Raw genomic sequence first — 18,422 nt, forward strand, 5'->3', positions numbered from 1 at the left:
AACAACATAATGGTGAGAAAATGACGACACGTTTGTGTCTTTGGGTGAACTATCCCTTTAAGTACATTAAGCTTTCTTAGTGTTAGTTTTCCATAGCTAAAGGAATAGAGGTCTTTGGGGGCGAGCCACTGAGCTGGAATAAATGTTAAAATAGACATGGTTTTGATTGTACACCCACAAAATGTAAACATATTACATGTGTTTACATGAGACTAGTGAGATAAAATCGCTTTCTAACCTGGTCTATGTAACATTATATACAGTCTTTCAACTCCTGTCATGAGCATGTAATGGCAGTGAACGCTCTTTTTCATATAATACAAGCGATTTTTCCAGAAATAGATCATTTTAAATAAAATCCACTCACAGAAATTATGACAGTGACACATTAAACAGAGATTCATCCTAGAACAGTAGTTGTACTGAAAAATGACAATTTATAAGTTTACAGGTTAAATAGAAGTTCCACATTTTTTCTTTCAGTGCCTCTAGAACCGCTTGACTTTTACTGTAATTATTTGCATTATTTTAAACACTATTTTTATTTGTTGTTACAAACTAAAGGACAATTCAAATGTGTTTTCTGTAATTATTGCAGTAATTTATGTAAATCATTTCATACTGAAAGAAATGTCCCCCCATCCAACTGTGTAAATGTTTCCTTTATTTGTATGCGTTTCTCCCTGGTTGTTTGTTTGAGCGCTGGTCAGCAGTAGTAGTTTGAGTATGGGTTTGACGTCTGTGTTTTATGTTGAGTTAGTATGTGTGTGTGTGGGATCTGCAGAGGTGTTTAAATGGGAGCGTGATGCCTGAATGGCTGGACTTCACCCTATTAAATGAGGTGTTAAGGAAATGGACAGACGTCTCCTGTTCGGTAGAGATTTTCTCCCATTTTGCTTTCCCACAATAATATTTAGCTTGTGCCTGAGCTTTGTCTGACATTCATAAAGCAGTGATCTCTCTTTGAGATCTCTTTCACTTTATACATTGCATTGATGATAAAATGACACACTACGGTTCAAAAGATTTGGGGTCAGTAAGATTTTTGAAAGACATTAACACTTTTATTCAGCAAGGATTCATTCAGTTTCTCAGAATTGACAGAAAAGGCATCTGTTTCACATAAATGCAGTTATTTTGAACTTTCTATTCATTAAAAAATATTGGGAAACAATGTATCTGGTTTCCAGAAAAAAATAAAATAAACAGCACAATTTACAATAATAAGAAATATTCTTTAGTATAGCATATAAGAATGATTTCTGAAGGATCATGTGACAGAAGACTGGAGTAGTGATGTTAAATTCAGCTTTGCATCACAGGAATAAATTACTTTTTAAAATTTTTATTGTAATATATTTTACAATATTACAAACTTTTGAACAGTATGTATTGTGGGTTGAAATGTGTATTCTTATTATTTTTATATGTATTTAGAATCTATGTGTTAGCAGTTTTGTTAGTCATGATTATAATTGAGGAAGTCATCTGATTTAGAGATCTGGGGCTGTCAAGCACTTGATTGACTCCACCCACTGCACTTTCAATCACAGCTCTCAGTGTCCACCCACACTACAGCACAGTTTTCTGTTACTAATCTAATCGTTATGTTATTGTAAGTTATTGAGGGGTTCAGTCTGCTTTATGTCAGTGTTGCTCTGCTACGTTGTTTGTGCTGCAGGCTGTTTGGCAGAGGACTGTAGAGATTCAAGATTGAAGATTGAAGATTTTTATTCATCACATACACAATTATACAGATTATAACCAGCAGTGAAATGTAAGTCAGGTCCGCTCCAAGGACAGTGCAATTGTATAGAATACAAATATTAAGAAAAATAAAAGTAGAAAAAAATAAAAGAATAAAATAAAATAAAAGATAAAAAAATATAAATATAAATGTGCAGGTCAGTATGTTGTTGACATACATAGTAATATAACAGGAATGTGCAAAAAAGTTGTACAGGGTATTTAAATAGCAGCAATATGAGGTAGAAAAAATTCTGAATAGCTTATAGATATATTGATATTAACATGGAGTCAAGTGATGTTATGACACAGAGTTAGAGTTTAGGAGCCTGATGGCCTGGGGGAAGAAGATCCTCATAAATCTCTCAGTTTTTGCCATCAGGCTACGGAAGCGCTTACCAGATGGAAGCAAAGTGAATAGACGGTTACCAGGGTGATTAGAGTCCTTGATGATTTTAACAGCTCTATTTTTGCAGCGTTTGAGGTAGATGTCCTGCAGAGAGGGGAAAGCAGACCCTGAGATGCGCTCTGCTAAGCGCACAACTCTCTGTAGTGCTTTGCAGTCCTGATTTGAGCTGTTTCCATACCACACTGAGATGCACTGAGTCAATACACTTTCTATGGTCCTTGAATAGAAAGTTTTCAGGATTGCTGGCGAGACCCTGAATTTCCTCAGCTGTCGCAGATGGTACAGTCTTTGCCTGGCTTTCTTAACCTGTGTTTGGATGTGTGTAGTCCAAGTCAGGTTCTCGGAGATGTTTACACCGAGGTACTTGAAGCTGCTCACTATCTCCACAGGGGTCCCACTTATCATAAGAGGAGTGTAGGGCTGCTGCTGTCTCTTCCTAAAGTCCATGATCAGCTCTTTAGTTTTGCTCACATTCAGAGAGAGACAGTTGTCCTGGCACCATGATGTGAGTCTCTCTACCTCATCCAAGTATGCAGTCTCATCGTTGTTGGAGATGAGGCCCAGAACCACAGTATCATCAGCGAATTTGATAATAGATGAGAAGCTGTGAGAGGACACGCAGTCATGCGTATAGAGAGAGTAGAGCAGGGGACTCAGGACACAGCCCTGTGGGGCTCCTATGTTCAGAGTGATGGAGTTTGAGGTGAACTGGCCAACTTTCACCACTTGAGGTCTGCCGGTGAGGAAGTCTTGAATCCAGTCACAGAGTGAGGAGTTTAGGCCGAGGTCTGTGAGTTTAGAAGCCAGCTTGATGGGGACTATAGTGTTGAAAGCTGAGCTATAGTCAATGAATAGCAGCCTTACATAATTCCCATTGTTGCTGTCCAAGTGTGTGAGGGAAGAGTGGAGGACATGAGAGATGGCATCGTCCGTAGATCTGTTTGGGCAATAGGCAAACTGAAGAGGGTCCAAAGTATCAGGTATGGAGGAGCAAAATGTGGCTCTTTACAAGTCTCTCAAAAACCTTCATGACTATAGATTTGAGGTCAACTGGGCGATAGTCATTCAGGCAAGAGGGTTTATTGTTCTTAGGCACAGGGATTATGACAGATTTTTTAAATGAGGTGGGAACCACGGAGGTAGCAAGGGACTCATTAAAGATGGAAGTGAACAAACCAGCGAGCTGATCGGCGCAGGACCTCAGAACACGGCCGGTTATCCCATCAGGTCCAGCTGCTATCCTGACGTTCACTTTCTTTAGCGCCCGCCGAACCTCATCCTCCGACACGGTGATTACAGGATCATCGCTGCTCTGCCTGCTTCTTCCTGATGCGCTGCCGCCGTTGCAATCGAAGCGGCCGAATAAGGTGTTTAACTCGTCGGCCAGCAACGGATCTGCTCTCACCTCCGCGGAGGATTTGTTTCCGAAGGCACAGATGGTCCTCAGTCCCTGCTACATCCGTCGAGAGTCATTGAGCTGGAAATGAGACTCAATTCTCTCTCTGTATCGGTATTTAGCGGCTCTTACTGCGCGTCGTAGAGCATAGCACGATGCTTTGTACTCGCTCATATTCCCGGTCAGAAGAGCCTCATTGTAAGCGGTAGTGCGTGTGTTAACCACAGCACGGATTGTACTGTCCACCCACGGTTTCTGATTGGAGAATGTCCTTATCGTTATTGTTTCTGTGGCTTGTTCGGTTAGCGTGTTTACAAAGCTTAATGCTACATCCGTGAACTCGCTGACGTCAGAAGAACTCGCCCGGAACATGTCCCAGTCGACGTCATCAAGAGCCGCCTGCAGCATAGCTTCTAAGTGGGAGGACCAGCACGTCACTACTCTCTGCACCGGAGGATCCTGAACGAGCCTTTGTTTATATTCCACTGTGAGGAAAATGGCGGCATGGTCCGATTTGCCAAAAGCCAGTAGTGAGCGGGCTTTGTAGGCATCCTTGAACTGAGTGTAGCAATGATCCAGTGTATTTGGTCCTCTAGTTGGACAGGATACATGTTGATAAAAGTTCTGCCTGAGGTTGGCTTTGTTAAAGTCCCCCGCGATGATAAAGGCAGCGTCAGGATGTTTGTTAATGTAGCCGCTGAGCACATCGTGAAGCTTAGACAAAGCCAAGCCGGTGTCTGCCTGTGGTGGAATGTACACAGCAGTAACAATGACCGATAAAAACTCCCGGGGCATATAAAATGGGCGGCAAATAATGGAAAGATGTTCCAGATGAGGCGAGCAGAAACGCGACAGAATGGAGATATTCCTGGGATCACACCATTTCTTGTTAATCATGAAACACACTCCTCCACCCCTGGATTTTCTGGCCTCTGCTGTTCTGTCCATCCGAAAAACAGAGAAGTTATCACTTGGCATTACAGCAGTGTCCGGGACCAAGGATGAAAGCCACGTTTCGGACAAACAAAGGATGTTACAGTCTCTTATGTCCCGTTGGAAACTAATCCTGGCTCTAAGATCGTCCATCTTATTCTCCAAGGATTGGACATTTGCGAGTAGAATGCTCGGAAGAGGAGGACTGTGAGCCTTTTTCCTGAGTCTGACTCGAATCCCAGCGCGTTTCCCGCGGTGTTTCTTGATCCTTCGCCTCGGGGGGGTTATTGTTCATCTCTGCTTTCCGAAGAATCTCCAGAGGCCATGCTGGATTCGTGGCTAAAGTGTCCTGGAACAGGTTGGTGTAGCGGTTTCCAATGTCCAAAAGGGTTTCTTTGTTATAGGTGATCAGTGCCGACGTGAGATGTGTAAAAAGAGAAAGTAAAACTAAGTAAAAAAGTAAATAAAAACACAATCTTAGCGGAGCGACCTGGACGGCGTCCGAACAAAGCGGCGCCATCTTGAATACTTGAATATTTATTATGTTAACCCTGATTTCCCTGATGATAATTTAAACAACGCTTACATTGCTCTCTCTTCCATTGTCTGTTTTAAATCAGTCTGAATTCTGGGATTGATTTGCCTCTAATTATTTTCTGAATCTTTCATTTGTCCTGCCGTCATCCACATGGCTTGTGTACTGTTGTTTTTGATGATCATCACAGATGTGATGCTCTGATGTAATGTCTGTAACGAACCGGAGCTTGTTTGCAGTCCCCAAGCTTATATTCTTAAGAACATGCTGTCACAAACACGTATCATCAATATTCACACACTGTCAGTTACATGATGCCAAATGTTTCTCCAGAAGCTGCATATATTTCTTCCTAATGCAGATACTTCCTGCACATAATGTTCCTCACTAATCCAAATATTTACTCAGTATGAAATAAGCGCTGTGTAGACGGGCCATAAAAAGCCTGTCTGTCTGATAGGAAAAGAGAAATGAAGAGAATATTTAAAGCTACAAACAAAATTAAAGAAGATTGTTGTAAAAATAATTAGTCCTAAAAATTTAAAATTTTAAATAAAAGACTTTCAGTTGTCATTTTACTATAGACTTTGTGGCCAAAAAATGACTTTCTTGTGTATTTGCAGGTATATATCTGTCTGATCTGACCTACATCGATTCGGCGTATCCCTCCACTGGCAGCATTCTGGAAAACGAACAGCGTTCCAACCTGATGAACAACATTCTGAGAATCATCTCAGACCTGCAGAGATCCGTTGAATATGGTGCGTATCACATTGCGTGTTTGTTTACTTTGGCAAATGAACAGAAGTAACAGTGAATTCATGTCTCCCTCTGTCTTAGATATCCCAGTATTGCCGCATGTCCAGAAGTATCTCAACTCTGTTCGCTACATTGAGGAGTTACAGAAGTTTGTGGAGGACGACAATTATAAGTGAGCAGGAGCTGCGTGTGTATTAAATAATACACTACCAGTCAAAAGTTTGGAATAATTAATATTTTTTTTATGTTTTTGAAAGAAATGTGTCTTATGCTTACCATGACTGAATTTATTTGATGGAAAATGCAGTAAAACGAGTAATATTATGAACAACATGCGAAATTTCTACTTTAGAAATGGTTTCTATGGAAACAGCTACATACAAACAATGACAATGATAATCTCAGGTACTTATTATGTGCTTTATTCAATCCCAAAAGTGTCTAATGTGAGTATGAATATCATTTCGCGTGACATTTATAGCCATAGTGAAAGCAACAGAAAGTTTACGTCAGATCTTGAAAATAAATTAAAGCAAACATGTACGTTAAAACTGCAAATTCAGTGTGAACCAACAAGCGTTTTCCATAACAAAGATGATATCCATCACTCAGTATGTGTACATTTAATAATGTTAAAAATGTTTCATATTTATGAATTGGATCTTATCAATTTCATTGCGAGTGCAGTGCGCTTCCAGAGAGAGCCCGCCCACACGCGCTTCTGATTGGCTGTGATATTTGATCGATTCTGTCGTGTTGCGTCTGGTGTGGACAGCCAGACAGTTAGTCGCTGTAGCGTCACATGTAGTTAGGACACGTGTCATAATATTTCACAATATTACTGTTTTTACTGTATTTTTAATCAAATAAATGCAGCTTTGGTGAGTATGAGACGTCTTTAAAAAAATAATAATAATTAAATAATTAAATATGAATTATTCCAAACTTCTGACCAGTAGTGTATGTTATATTTTTTAGTGTGTTTTAGTTTGTAACTGATACTCATGTTTGTATATGTATCAGGTTGTCCCTAAAGATCGAGCCACCAGCTACCAGCACACCCCGCACCACTGCCTCTAGAGAGGACCTCACAGGTGAGAAACGTTTGCGGCCCACACACACTAATGCTAACCAGGCGTCATGCCATACATCTCTTCTGAGTTGTTATCCTAACCAGATGCAGCCATGATGTGACAACATTTCGTCAGACGTTTGGATTTTATTCATGTTGAGTTTGCTCTGGCCACAGTGAAGTCCCATTGGTTCAGATTTTCCCTCCCCAAAGCTGAAGACCTTCAATGTCACTCATTCTTGGTAATGATTAGTGTGTTCACTTTTTTTGTGACACAGGTCCAGACACATCTGCGTCACCGTTATGTGGTCGTCGTGGTAATGTTGCTGAAGGTGCCCTGCCTAAAGTCCCGCCGACGCCACCTTCACCCCGGAACCTCATCACCTACGGACACAGGAAGTGCCACAGCCTCGGCTACAAGTGCGTTTGATTCCTATCCTCCGTTCATTTGCATGCAACACCCACTCCTTTGTGTCTGAGTTTATTCTGTCTACTTCAGTACCTTTAGTCATTCTTTAAGTTTATAGGCAATAGTTGGAATTGGTGCCATATACAACAAATAAAAACAAGGCATTCAGTGAAATAAAGTCTTAAAGTCCTTCACCATGTTATTTGTTTACGGAAAATTTGTGGAAACAATTGCCACTTAACATAAATAAGTAAAATATATCAATTACAAAGATATACATTTGGTGCTCAGAAATATGCATGTATGTGTGTATTTAATAATTTGTTTGTTTATTTAAAACAATCAGTTTTTTTGTTTTGTTTAATTTTAAACAGATAACATTTATTTTAAAAATAAGATGTTCATCTTGAGAGTCCCAGTTTTAAGGATTGTTGGAATTTTTCTTTGCAAATTATTACGAATGATTGATTTTTTAAAAAGGAAGCTACTTATTGAAAATAGTTTTACTACAATTTAATTAAAATCAATTCAACAGAATTGATCAATAGGTCAAGACCTGAGTTGGAATAGGTCAAAATCATACTTATGTATGTATGTTTTCAGTGTTTTGCCTGACATGTTAGCAGCAGCAGTGCAATTTGGCATTGACTGAAATTTAGTTTTGTTCCTCACAGTCTAATTTTCATTCAGGCTACAAATCTGAATGACTGTTTCTGATGTCTTTTACATCACTGCTTTGCTAACTTTGTTTCATTAGTATAATTCATAGAAACACTGTGTAGCATAAAGCAGAAACTCCCTGAAAAGGATCCGCCTTGTATTTATTTATAAAAAAAAATGTACAAGCTCTATATGTGATATTCTTCTGGTTTCTTAACAGATTTGTCACTGTTGATCAAGAAAACATTTCAAACTTGACTTCACCTCTTTCCTGTGTGTGCTGCAGTTTTATCCACAAAACGAACACGGTGGAGTTTAAAAGCGCCACGTTCCCCAACGCCGGATCCAGACACCTGCTGGACGACAGCGTGCTGGAAAGTCACACTCCCACACGAGGGCAAGCGGAGAGCTCAACACTGTCTAGCGGCATTTCACTGGGTATAACACACAAACACACACACGTAAAGCTACTGGATCATGGACTGGATCGTTCTTTTTTATCAATATATGTCATTATCTTATGATTTCAGGAAGCAGTGAAGGATCGGAGCTCAGTGAGGAGATGTCTTGGCCTGCATTTGAGAGGTGAGTCTTCTAAAACATTCCCACTTGCAAACCCAGTCAAGGACAGTTTCATGTGCACATACATGACCACATGCTTGAGTACATATGGACACAGCATGTCATCATGGAACATGCTGGAATCTAACATAACCCTTCCCGCTCCCCACAAACCCTCCTTAACAGAGACTCTTCCAGCGCTTCTTTTCATCATCATCATCATTAACTTAACAAAATCACTTTTATCTAATACAGCTTTTGATTATTTAATCTGTAATTGATTGTTTATAATGCGTTGACCATCTCAAACGTGACATAAACCTGCTTTGAGAGTCTAGTTTCCCATAATTGGACACCTGGGCTAAGACAAGCTTCAGCATGTGAATGTAAAAGGACCTTTGCACTAGAATGTGTGTTTTTTGGCAGAGAAGAATGTGTTCTGTGACCCTCAGCTGCCTGTGCTTTCCTCTGACCGCAAATGATCATCATATTCCCTCATTAGTGCTATACCTCTATTGTAGCTAATGAGATAAACTTCCTGTGACAGGAACAGAGTATGAGAGAGTCATTTGTGACGGCCGCTGCTTACCATGCTGCATCAGGTGTACACTAAATACATGTCAAAGCCCCCTTTTCTGTCTCTTCCTGTGTTCTGAAAAGATAGTCTGTTTTATATAAAAAATAGGAATTTAATCAATTACAAATAATCGTATTTTAATAATCGTATATTAATTTGACCATTTTGAGATTATCAAAAGTGTCAGAAGTGTCAATTCCAAAATCTGCCAATAGCCTTATTACTGCATAATGCACATTTCCTGTTTTTACATATTTTTGAGTAAAAATATGTTGCTTATATTTATGGTTTTATTTATTTATTGTTTTATTTAATACTTATTTACATAAATCTGGTTCAGCAGAATTCTGAATATTTATGGTCTAATATTTACAATACCGTTCAAAATGTTTTAATGTTTTTGAAAAAAAAAATTTATTCTCTCCCAGGCTGTTTATTTTTTTTGGCTGTCAAAAAAAAAGTGAAATATTCTTACAATTTGAAATATGTTTTGTTTATTTAATATTTAATATTTAAAGGTTTTATTACAGTGATGCAAAGCTGAATTTTCAGCAGTCATTATTCTGCCTTCAGTGTCACATGATCCTTCAGAAAATATTGTAATACGCATTTGGTGCTCAAGTCTTTTTTATTGAAGATCTTAAGCTGTTTAATATTTTTAATTGTTTTTAAATATATTTTTGATACAGTTTTTTTCAGGATTCTTTCATGGAATTTATTTTTATTTTATTTTATTTATTTTTTAGCCATTTGTGATATTGTACAGTCTGCCGGTCATTTTCGCAAAATAAGCACTTGGCGTCTTTGTAAATATATTGACACCGTATTGGTCACCCTGCTTTCTAGGTATTACATTTATTATTAAAAAAACCTATATCGGTTGACTACACGTGTCATGTTAGCCAGAGTCTTTAGACCACAGAAGGAGACTAAGAAAAGTACAGGCTGCAGAGCTCTAGCACAGCCTGTACTGTGTGTTATGTGTGAGGGCTGTGACTGACCACTGCCTCGCTATGACTGACACTCTACAGGACTCGATTCTACCACTCTCTGGGCCCCGTCAGCAGAGTGGGCCGCATTTCCTGCAGAGGAGCGCTCAGGCCCAGCAGGTAACTCAACAACCCTCCGACCCCCGCCGGGTCGCTCTCTGTCCGACTTACCCTGAACAACTGGGGAGCTATTGCCGTCGCAGTGTGCAGTGTGTGCTTTCTTGCTGTGGAATCAGGTGGTGGGCTTTTCTGAATCACGTGTGTGATGTTGACTCTTATGCTGCAGTCGTGGCTTGTTGCTACTAATCAAACCCTCCAAAAGCCACTGAAGCATCTCTTCCGATTGCTCCTCTTTTCTGTTCTCCAAACACACACACGGCTCCTCTCACCACGACACTTGCTGCAGTGTTCTAAAGAAACACATGGGAAAACGAAATGTTTCTCTTTTGAAACAAGGGTTTGAACAACTAATGTTGATTTATTCCCTACAACACAGCCAGTTGGCGACCGCCAGAGCTAAAAGCACCATCACTGTGAACAACCCTTAAGGTGTGGTCACATTTAGTGTTGCAATAGGCAATTTTGTGTGAGGACGAAAGATTTCCTACATGGATTTTGCATCAGGTTCAATTAGTTGACCAACAGCTGTGCTTCTTACAAAGTTCGCCAATGTGACCACACCTATAAACAACAGAAATTCAACATTCTGATATCAAACTAGGATTGTGTGAAAATTCACTAGTTATTGGATTATCTAAATAAATAGTAAACTAGTAATCCTAAGGGAATAATTCACCTAAAAATGAACATTTGCTGAAAATGTACACACCCTCAGCCAATCCTAGATGTAGATGAGTTTGTTTCTTCACTGGAGAAATTTAGCATTGCATCACTTGCTCACTAATGGATCCTCTGCAGTGAATGGGTGCCGTCAGAATGAGAGTCCAAAAACATCATAATAATCCACAAGAAATCCACATGACGCCAGTCCATCAGTTAATGTATTGTGAAACGCTGTGTTTTGTAATTTTGACAGAAACTTTTGATTTAGATTTAGTCATAGTCTTTTGACTAAAATGCCATTTAGTTTTAGTCATATTTTAGTCATTTGAATTGTTTTAGTCCAGTTTTAGTCGACTAAATAAGATTTCAATAGACAGTAGATTTAGTTGACTAAAATGGGTTTAGTTCCAGTCTAATGCATAAAATTTCCAAACTTTATAACGAGTTGCTTACATTCTTCGTTCTTTCAACCAGACATATTTATATCAATTTAATTTAGATTAATTCCTATTTGGGCTACTAAAGTGATTTAGTCAAGAGCAGTGAGTGATTTTCTCAAAACAGAAACGAAACGAGAAACAGATCTTAATGCAGTACTCGTTTACTGACTGATCGAGTCGAGTTCTCTTTTGTGATGTCACACTTTTTCAAATTTATCCATATGCCTGCTCTTCTCTTACTCCCAGACATTGACTTTTTTGAATATTTCATGAGACGTGCATCAAGTGTATGCTAGTTTATATCCCGCCAGATAGATCAGCAAGTTATGTTGCAGTTCACATGTGCGCATCTAAGCTATAGGAGCTTTGGTCTGACTGGATCTCTTCCCAGATCATCCCTCCTTAACGGTTTTGGCTCATTCTGATGGCATCCATTCACTGTAAGTGAGCAAGTGATGTAATGCTAAATTTTTCCAAATCTGTTCAGATGGGAAAAAAAACCTTATCTTGGATGGCCTGAAGATTAGTACATTTTTAGTTTTTGATTATCAAACAAGAATATCATGTGGGACAGGACTTGATTTTATCCAGCAGCTGTTGATTGGATTGTGAAATGTGAGTGTTTGTATACTGCAGTAGAAGCAGATAAGAATGTGATGGGCTAAACTGCAGCCTTGCATTGCCAGTTATAACATTTTGATTACAATATCAGTAAATGCATGCACATATGAGTCCATCAGACACAGCTCTTAGAGGCTTTTCACTTTAGACGAGTTCTTGTGTTCAAAAACAATTAAATTGTAATTGTGAATCAATGGAACAGTGGTCTCGAGATGTTTTTTAAAAAGTTTCACTGAATGAACGGTTAAAAACTGAATAGTGTAGCCCTGCAGTAGGATAATTCAACAAATAAATAGACTAAATAGCTATTACCTCAGATGCAGACCTATAGATAATGTAAATAATGAAGGGAACATTGCTCACAGCAGAAAATTTGAAGTCTGAAAGTAATTGTCTTGACATTTATTGTTGAATGTGGTGAATTTGTTACACAAGCAGTGCTCTTATGACCCCAGCGGTGCTTTAAAAAGGGTAAATTTAATTTAAGACTCAACTTCTCAGACAGGGGTTTACCATGCTGAGAGTACTGCACATCAAAGCACAGTACGCTAAAACCCTCTCAGACAGCGTTTCTGTGTGGCTAAATTTATCCGGTATTTAAAAATAAATAGAAAGAGCTTGTTCAGTAATGAAGCACATATGGTGCTTATGGTTAACACATGACCACCATTTTTTCATATCAACAATTTTAATTTTTCTGTATTATGTAGTTCACATTTGGCTGGATTACCCAATCATAACAGAGGTCGTCTACAAACTGAAGTCTTAAAGGTGCAGTAGCCAACATGGAAGTGCACATGGAAACAGAATTAAGAAAACCTTCACTAAGTGGACTTTAAAATGCCACAGAAGTGTGTTTGTGAGAAATATGCTGATGTACAGTAGTGTCAAGGCTTTAAGTTTGAGGGGGGATTTTTTTAGATCCTACTGTAAATGAAAATAAACCAAAGCCAATTCAGTGAGACCGAACAACGAGACGGTAACATAATCTTAAAGAATGTAATGCTGTTGTTCTTTTATTTGTAGATTTAGAAATAGATAATAAAGGAATGTTTTGTGGCTCTGAAATGTCTGTAGACAACATTGTAGGCGGTGGAGTTGCTTTGTTTCTGTACTTGTGAAAAGAGAATGCTTTTGGCAGTATGCAGTAGCAGAGAAAAAAATAAGAGAAACAAACAAACAAAAAAAATAATAATAATAATGCATGTACCAGAAGTAAACAAATAGTTCACCAAAAAAGAAAGTCATGATTTACTCACCCTCATTTCGAATCTGTCACTTTCCTTACTGATGCACAAAAAAAAAACAGTCATGCAGTAGGAAAAGATTGAAATTAAAGTTAATATTCAATGAGAATTGTAACTACTTGGCAGGTTAATGAGAGTTCATAGAGCAATCACTATTTTGAGATTTTTATTGAATTAGTTGATCCTGTTCATTGTCTAAATTATTTATTTTTCACAAATCAAAGTTCTTGGATTTATATCATTGACTTTATGCATGTTTTGAATGACATGAGTTGAGTAAATGATGAAATAATTTATTTTTGGGTGAACTTATCCCCTTAAGATGGATATTAGTCAATATGAACTATTCAGTTTTTCACAGTTGCTTTCTTTTTATTATTATTATTATTATTATTTAGTCATTTAGCAGACGCTTTTATCCAAAGCGACTTACAAATGAGTTTTTCTCTCAAACAATCACTTTCTTCACATCATAACTCGGGGGGGTTTCAAATATATTCACTTGATCTGCAAGTTTCTGTCTTTTTTTATTTTATTTTATTTTTTTAAGTGTTACATGTCCCCCGTATTTCAGTCAAGCCTGTGTGTGTGTGTGTGTGTGTGTGTAGCTCTGCAGAGTCGGAGGAGCTGGCGGTGCATCTGTACCCAGGAGCCATCACAGTTCAGGGGGTCTTACGCAGGAAAACAGTCCTCAAGGAGGGCAAGAAACCCACGGTGAGAGCACGACACCGCTGCAACTCTTCATCTGTCTCCTGTTCATAAACTCTCCCTGTGATCTTGATCACTCTCTTTTCTGTTATTTTCCAAAGTGGTGCCAAATGCAAATAATAAAATGCAACAAAACACAATGCATTGTTAGCGAACCGAAATAAAGAAGCCATTTTCTTAAAAAAAAAAAATAAATAAGATGAAAATGTTTTCCACACTTCTATTTATTGTTGAAAACAAAACCTGTGTATCCAATAAAACTATTTTGATACATGTTCATTTGACACTTGGCACAGTATTACACTTTTTAAAGTTATGTTATATTATATATTAGTATATTATATATTATATTTAGTGCTGTCAGTCGATTTAAAAAACATTTTTTTGTAAGATTAATCGCGATTAATTCCACCTAACGTTAAAGTTTTTTTAATGTACTTTTATACTGCAATAATTTCACATTCAGTATTCAAATTAATGTAGTAACAACATAGGGTATTTTTAACATTTGTTCAATGGCGTCTTTTTTGACTGAAGGCAAACATCACTGATACCACTACTGATGTCTCTAATTGTTCTCTTTTTCTAAATATTTAACCATTTGACTACAGTCATTCAGCATTACAGTATAATTGAGAGCTATCAATTTGAATATTTATTAGACTTTAAAAAATAACAACTAAGTCAACTTAAAACAATCTTCATGTAAACCCTTTATAATAAATGTCATATTTAGTTACCTGTGCACTTCAGCAAGTAAGAAATATACAGAAATTTAAATAAAATGATCAAAAACTACATTCTAAATTAAATACACTCTAGAAAACGCTGGGTTAAATACAACTTAGTACTAGGTAAAATATGGACAAACCCAGCAATTGGGTTGTTTTCAACCAACAGTTGGGTTAAATGTTTAACCCAACCTTCTGGGCAGTGGATCAAAACAACCCAATCGCTGGGTTTATCCATATTTTACCTAGTACTAGGTTGTATTTAACCCAGCATTTTTTAGTGTATGAATGAATTTTCAAAGCTACAAAAGTTATTGATTTTCTCTTTTTTATTTGTTCTTTGATTAACAGACATCACAGCATCTGCGTTGTTGGGTTATTTGGCTGCTATTACTATAAGAGCTGCCTCTACTGAATTTGATGCGGATCTGGCACGCATGCTCATAGTTTCATTCACGCTTTCCCATGCTCGTTTGACTAGCGTCTGGCACTGAGGCGAACTGGAGTGTGCGTCTGAAACGTCTCCTGTTTGATGTGATCTTAAAGACGTTCTGCGTCTAAATAAATGCAATTCTTGTGAGTGGGGTGGCCAACCTAACGGTGTTGAAGGGGTCATATGACGTTGCTAAAAAGAACATTATTTTGTGTATTTGGTGTAATGCAATGTGTTTATGCGGTTTAAGGTTCAAAAAACACATTATTTTCCACATACTGTACATTATTGTTGCTCCTCTATGCCCCGCCTTTCGATTTTTACAAAGCTCATCGTTCTGAGAAGCGAGGCTTGCTTTGATTGGCCAGCTAGCCAGTGCATTGTGATTGGCCGAATACCTCAAGCGTGAGACAGAAATGTTACGCCCCGCACCGTATTGTGATGCCGTGTCCCGTGGGTCACTACTTGATGTCCAGTGTAAAATCAAAACCAGTTGGGATCCTTTGCTCGAGCACGTTTCTCTGTCTGCACTCCTCCATCTCTGTCATTACGTCTCTTCCTCTCTGCCCTCTCATCATAATCTGCACTTTCATCTTTTGCTCTCTTAACTGTCAGTCATTTCTCCATTAGCCCCATCAAACCCCGTGGTTTCCTCAGAGAGGAGTGTGTGAAGGGAGCCAAGGCAGTAAAAGATACTGCGTTGAAGTCCAGTAATGGGAGCTGAGAGGCCTTTAAAAACCCACATCTCCTGCACATACTTGATCTGCTACTAAATCTGCGTATCTCTGTCTTTCTAGACCTTTTACTCAAACGTGCATACACTGGATAACTATATGTTTGTACAGTTTTGGCTCTGTTTTCTTGCATAGGCGTATAATTAAGTGAGTATATCATTCGGTTAATCTTGATCGATATGTTGGGATTTCTTCTTGGCCTTCTATTTTATTTTATGCTTGCTCAGGAAATGTCTCACACGCAAGCTTGATATATTATGTTTAGCTGACATTGTGGGGATTTTGTACTTATGAAAAAAGTTTTATATTTCAGTCATGAAAATAAAACACACTTATAGGCTTCCTATGATGCTGCGTATTTGAAATGGTGTTTGTGGTTGTCGTCTGAAATAAAAAATGCGACTGTTGCACATTTAATTATTGCACGTCTAATTTAATTTTTAAGTTTAGTGGTTGATAATTGTTTATGGTCAATATATTTACTTCTCTGTACTACTTTCTGAGAAAACTGCTGTGATGTGGGTATGTACGCTTCAGTGTTTGGACTAATGTTTGGTTTTTCTTGTATTGTCTGTAGGTGGCAGCGTGGACTAAGTATTGGGTGGCTCTTTGTGGTACTCAGCTTTACTATTATACTGCCAAGTCCCTCAAGGCCACAGAGAGGAAGCATGTGAGTCTCTCCACACTATTACAGATACCAACACACAGTAGTCTCACAAACCATATTGTTGCTTATTCTGGCAAAAAAACAACAACAATTGACCATATTTAAGAAGCTTATAAAATATTAGGCCTATTTCAGAACTATTAAGATTTATATTTTATGACTAAGCAAATGTTATTATAATTTTAAAGAAATTAGCCTTAGTCTAATGTGATTTTTGATTTTAATTAATATAACTATTATTATTAGATTAAATTTTTTAAATTAAATATACATTACCCTTCAAAACTGTTTCAGTTAGGCAAGATGTTTAATGTTTTTGAAAGAAGTCTCATGCTCAAGGCATTTATTTTATCAACAAAAAACTGCAATATTGTGAAATATTATTACAATGTAAAATAACAGTTTTCTTTTTGAATATATTTTAAAATGTAATTTATTCCTTCGATGCAAAGCTGAATTTTCAGCTTCATTACTCCAGTCTTCAGTGTCATGTGATCCTTCAGAAATCATTCTAATGTCTATTTGATACTCAAAAAATTTATTATTATTATTAATGTTAAAAACAGTTGTTTTGCTGCTTAATATTTTTGTGGAAATTGTGATTTTTTTTTTTTTTTTCAGGATTCTTTGATCAATAGAAAGTTCAAATGAACAGCGTTAATTTCAAATACAAACTTTTTAATGTATATATTTATAAATGTATTTATCACACTCGATCAATTTAATGTCCTTGCTAAATTAAAAAAAAAATCTATATTTTTTCTTTCTAAAAAAATATAGATGAACACTGCACTACTTTTTTTTAAATAATTTTATGTAATACAGAAAAAAGCACACTTAGATTATTCTGAGAATCAATATTAATTAATATAAATAGAAATTTAAGTGTGATAACAATGTAAAAAGTGGTGTTCCTAACAAATATTTTCTTAGTCCAACTTTGGACCAAGCGGCAACCCCCTGGTCTCTCACTTGAAACCAACACGGAATTGACTTAAACTGCAATTCATCTAGCTCCAAAAGCAAGTCAATCCCATAGGCTCCCCATGTTAAAATGCCCAACTTTACAGCAGAAAAAAATTTATGTTTACAGCCTGGTACAAAAAGTGGTTTTGGTCTATATAGCTAACTTTGCCCTTCATGTGAGTTGAATTTTTTTTTTTTTTTTTTATAACTCATCTGTTTAAATTATATTGAACCTTAAAGTTCTGCATAATTAAGAGCGTGGCCAGTTGAGTGACAGGCGGATTGCCGCTGCGGTCACCACTGGCGAGCTAGGAAGGCATGGTTTCAGCAACCAGCTCCACCCACGTCCCGCCTTTTTGCCCATTTTTGATTGTCCGGGAGTGACATGTGGTGACGAGCTTGCCAAGATGGCGACGGCTGACTCCACCTACTTTGGGCTTCAAAAATGCTCTTCAGAAACCTACGGGTGATGTCAATGTCCATGCTTTTACAGTCTATGCTTTGGACTAATAAAAACCCAAGCGCCCTCATTGCCACGTTTCGTTGTGGTTCGTCTGTGAGATTGGAACTGGCTGATGTTTAGAGTAGTATGCTTTATACAGTCCACGGGTGGTCCATCTGAAGCTGATGAAATGATGGCACTCTTCATGTGAGAGGAAGAGAGCGCCACTGTGTCCTGCAGCCCGATACATCATCACGTAATCACTTCAGTATAACACTGATGGGAGAATGCTCATTCTAATACCGTCCAGCAGGAGAGTTTGGGAGACACAGGGATCCTGTGAGCCAGGAAGAGTTACGCTGAATGGACTCAATCAGACAGAAAGCCTTGGGTGGCGTTTGTAGAGATGCGATGCTGTCCTGGAGGTGTAGAGAAGGGAGGAAGAGTCGTTGGAGCCAGGAAGGATGCTAACCACAGCATGCCGGATGGCTGATTAATCAGGCTTCAGTGCTGAATGAGGGCAGCTGTTTGCAGTCATTAGATAATGAGATGGATGACATCATCAGCTATCACACATTATCAGTGTTAATGAGACGCACATGTC

General features: G+C 38.0%; 1 protein-coding gene across 4 annotated transcripts in view; it reads left to right on the forward strand.

The window, feature by feature from the left end:
* The window catches only part of LOC306879732 (ras-specific guanine nucleotide-releasing factor RalGPS2-like), a 132,388-nt gene that overhangs the window by 108,163 nt on the left and 5,803 nt on the right, over nucleotides 1-18,422 (forward strand). For 2 of the 4 annotated variants that reach the window (XM_079432887.1, XM_079432888.1), the window contains exons 10-18: nucleotides 5,643-5,780; nucleotides 5,860-5,950; nucleotides 6,802-6,872; nucleotides 7,129-7,270; nucleotides 8,206-8,357; nucleotides 8,450-8,504; nucleotides 10,089-10,166; nucleotides 13,746-13,851; nucleotides 16,321-16,413. In XM_079432887.1, the coding sequence (XP_079289013.1) occupies nucleotides 5,643-5,780; nucleotides 5,860-5,950; nucleotides 6,802-6,872; nucleotides 7,129-7,270; nucleotides 8,206-8,357; nucleotides 8,450-8,504; nucleotides 10,089-10,166; nucleotides 13,746-13,851; nucleotides 16,321-16,413 (926 nt within the window). The remainder of the gene's footprint in view (nucleotides 1-5,642; nucleotides 5,781-5,859; nucleotides 5,951-6,801; nucleotides 6,873-7,128; nucleotides 7,271-8,205; nucleotides 8,358-8,449; nucleotides 8,505-10,088; nucleotides 10,167-13,745; nucleotides 13,852-16,320; nucleotides 16,414-18,422) is intronic. The other 2 variants (XM_079432890.1, XM_079432889.1) reach the window with 1 other exon arrangement.

The sequence above is a fragment of the Barbus barbus genome (assembly GCF_936440315.1).
Source record: "Barbus barbus genome assembly, chromosome: 14".
Taxonomy (NCBI): domain Eukaryota; kingdom Metazoa; phylum Chordata; class Actinopteri; order Cypriniformes; family Cyprinidae; genus Barbus; species Barbus barbus.